Raw genomic sequence first — 3,563 nt, forward strand, 5'->3', positions numbered from 1 at the left:
GCACGGCTCGCTTAGCTGGTGGCCTGTGGTTGGGACAGACAGTCCTTCCCTGTCGCGGGGCCGGGCTGGCGTGATGGACTGGTGGCCTTGGAGCCTCCCGGGATGGAGCGAACCGAAATAGGACGTCAGCAGCCCAGTGCAAGGGTGCTGAGATCCAATTCTCCCCATGCATCCATGACCCTGCAGCACGCCAGTCACCCAGCTCGGCCCCGGTCTGCCATGCATGTCGTGGCATCTGTTTCCACACAGCCTCAGCCACCTTGAAGTTCACACCTGACTTGCATCAGCTCCTTCTTCTGGGGGTCGGGTCGGGTAGCGGGCTCCATTCCTGGTCTCTCTGCAGCAGGATAAGATGATTTGTGATCCCTTAAACCTCCTCCTGGTTGCCGTGACAACTTCCTCAAATGACTTTCAGCAAACCAGAGGCCTGCTCTGATTTTTGTGCGGTGCTGGTAGCCGGTGCCGAAGAGGGCGGGCAGGGGCCTGGCCGGGCATCCGGTTCCAGCCACTGTTGGGTCGCCAGGGGCACGAGGAGAGGGCATCCTTTCTCATGAATGCAACAAGGAGTTCAGTGCCGCGTCGGCAGGTGCATCCCAAGCCCGGGCTGGCATTCTCCCGTCCCCACAAAGCATGCATTTTAGGGTGGCTCGCAGAAGAACAAGACCTGGAGCAGAGAAGAGTATGGAAACTGCCCAACTCCTAAAGTTGTTGTGAGTCCTCTTAGCTACGGCATTTCCCGGCTCCAGCACGACACCCGCAAAGCCCCACGTTGGGATGCTTGCAAGAAATGCATCTTCTCAGGTCTCCAGGTAGCAGCGGAGAAGGCAGAGGCCGGCTGCTCAGATCCCCATGCGTCTGGGCCCCAATTTGGAAACGGTCCATGAGCAGGGAAGGATTCAGCTTCCTGAAGCAATCAGCTCCTGCACTTTCGGAGCCCGCGGGGCCATGCAGCACAGCTGCACTCGATGCCCGGCGGCCTGGACATGCACTGGACGGAGTCAGCAGGTGGGTGGACAGGCTGGTGTCTTGCAGGGCCCTGCCTTCTGGGTGCCAGGACGGGGCTGGTAGCCTCGCTGGCTGCACGACTGAGACCTTGTGGCGTCCGGTCCAGGCTGTGCAGCAGAGACACAAACGTGCATCTTTTAAAGAGTTCATTTCAGGTGCCACCATCCTAGCTGGGTTGGTGCAAGAGGCTGCGGTGCCACCGTTGGCTCCTTCCCCAAGACCTCTGGCTCTGGGGCGGGCGAGTCCTCGGACTCCGGCTGCGTCCCTTCTCTGCCCCCTTGCTCTGCGGCTCCTTCTGCCCCTCTCAGATCTCTGCCGCCGCGCTCGGTCCCCCCCCGAGTGTCCCTGGCTGGCATCGTGGGCACTCAGCACCCGCGGAGGTGGCTCTGGCTCTTTGAACCCTCTCCACTCCCTCCCTGGCCCTTGTGCTGGTGTCTGACAGAGCAGTGGCTGCGGCCCGCTGTGCTTGGGCTCCGTGCCACGGCGACAATAAAACGTCTTTCATGCAAGCTGCCACCAGAAACGCCCGGCATTTGCAAGGAGGACATGCTTCAGGCAGAGTCGAGTGCTCGGCTGAGGAAAGCCAAGGGGCGGATGCTTGCAGAGAGCCTCGGGGGCTCTGGGAAATGCAGCGAAAACGAGCCTCGGTGGGGTGCAAAGCCTTGCCTGGAAGCACAAGCGCATGCAGAGCCCCCAGTCTTGCCCTTGCAGTTCAGAGCAGACGTCTGGTTTCTTCTGCGTGGGGAAGGCTCCCCGTTCACAACAGAAGATCTGGGCCCCGGAGCGGTCTCCCCACCTGGGCTGCGGCCAGCTCCTCTTGGATTTCCTGCTGCCCTCGTGGAAAGCTTTCCTTATGCCTATAAATATTTACCGTGGCCCTAATGGCAGTAATTATGCATGCTCATGCTAGTGCGAGGTGCACTTCTGCCCATCACCGTGGCTTTGTAACCCCTGAGGATCTCGTCTTCTGCCTTCTTGCCTGGAGTGACCTCACCTGGCGCGGGAGCCTCGCGGAGGGGGAAGTAGCCAGTGGATTCCTAGAGAGCGACGATTTATTGCAGCCGATTAAAATCCAACCTGCTGGAAGGAAGCCTGGCCGGAGAGCCCTGGGTCTCTGCAAGGTGGGGGAGGCACGGGATGGAGAGTGCATGCCCACGCTGCGTGCTTGCAACTGGGAGGGAGGGTAGGTGGGAGGACAAGTCAAGCCAGGGGCAGGGGGTGAAAAGCTTTGCCCCCCAGGGCACTGGCTGGACCCCCACGTTCAGAGCTTGGAGGGAGAGACCCAGGGCAGGTGAAAGTCCTGCCTTTCCTTGCTGCCACTATGAACCCCCTGCGTCCTGTGGCTGACAGGGCATGGCACTGGGGGGCTCCTTCCAGCCCAGCATCCCCAGGTGCTGAGGAGGGGGTCAGTCTAGACCCCTTTGGGCTTCCCCAGGGTGAGGAAGAGATGCAAGACTGCGGGAGGGAGTTAGAGATGTCATGGGGACAAGCAAGGCTCATGCCTGGACCCAGGAAACTACTAAGGACCCAGGACCTCCCACCCTGACCCTGCAAGCACATCGTGCCCCCTCCTATTAACCCTCTGCATCCCCTGCTGACTGCCCATAGAGCCCGTCGGGCACCACAGTCTCCCCCGTGCACCTCCCGTGCCAGTCTCTACTCTGGCACCGGGGCTGTCCCGTGCTCGGTGCTGCACGTGGCATCGCGGGAGCCCTGCAGCCAGGACCCCCTTCCAGTGCCACCACATCGCTCGTCCTGCTGCCGTGCTCACACTGTGTCCTCTCTCCCCGTCTAGCCGGTGTGCCAGTTCTCCCCACGGCCAGGACCAGCCGCGCCTCTGCTATGTCCCTGCCCAACAGCAGACGACCTTCCACTGGATCTCGAAGGTGAATATGCCTGCGCTTCTCTCCCCGCAGGGGCAGCACCCTGCCAGAGCCCCAGGACTCTCCCCTGTGACGGGCATGGGCCCTTTCCAGACAGACTGGGCACTGGGGCTGGGCACGCTGTCTCCAGGGCTGTGGGATGGAGCAGTTGCCCGTATGATAACTGCTTCGGCCGTGTCCTTCTGCTGCAGTTGCTGGCGTTGGGCTTATCTTGGGCTGGAAGCACTGATGCACATCTGTATCCCCAGCCATGGGTGGGAGGGAGCTGCTGGGCTGGGGTAGCAGCAGAGCTCGGGGACATTTACCCCTTGCAAGTATTGATCCTGCTGCAGTTCGTGGCTATAGGCAGGGGCAGCATTTGCTCCTGGCCCGGGAAGGGGGTGTGGGCACCCCTGATTGCATTTGCAGTTGGGGGGGGTGGGGGAAGCAGGGCACCCCGGGAGCTGAGTGTGGCCTGTCCTTGCCCCTCCAGCGGTGCCCGCCATGCTGGGGCTGCCATGGGGAGATGCATGTGATGCCAGGGAAGCCCGGGGAGGGGCGTCCTGTTGCAATAACCTGTGTCCAGACAGCCTGGCGCCGTTTCATTTTGATCCCCGCTGTTTGTTTTGTCCTTCTGTCCTGTGCGTCCGTGTGCCTGGTGGTGCGGAAGCCGCGGGGTGTATGGCAGGGGGGGGG

General features: G+C 61.8%; 1 protein-coding gene across 1 annotated transcript in view; it reads left to right on the forward strand.

The window, feature by feature from the left end:
* The window catches only part of SNPH (syntaphilin), a 13,952-nt gene that overhangs the window by 5,748 nt on the left and 4,641 nt on the right, over window positions 1–3,563 (forward strand). Inside the window, 1 exon segment of the mRNA XM_025212214.1 lies at window positions 2,801–2,891. Coding sequence (XP_025067999.1) covers window positions 2,801–2,891 — 91 coding nt within the window.

This window comes from Alligator sinensis, unplaced genomic scaffold (genome assembly GCF_000455745.1).
Source record: "Alligator sinensis unplaced genomic scaffold, ASM45574v1 scaffold1032_1, whole genome shotgun sequence".
NCBI classification, from domain to species: domain Eukaryota; kingdom Metazoa; phylum Chordata; order Crocodylia; family Alligatoridae; genus Alligator; species Alligator sinensis.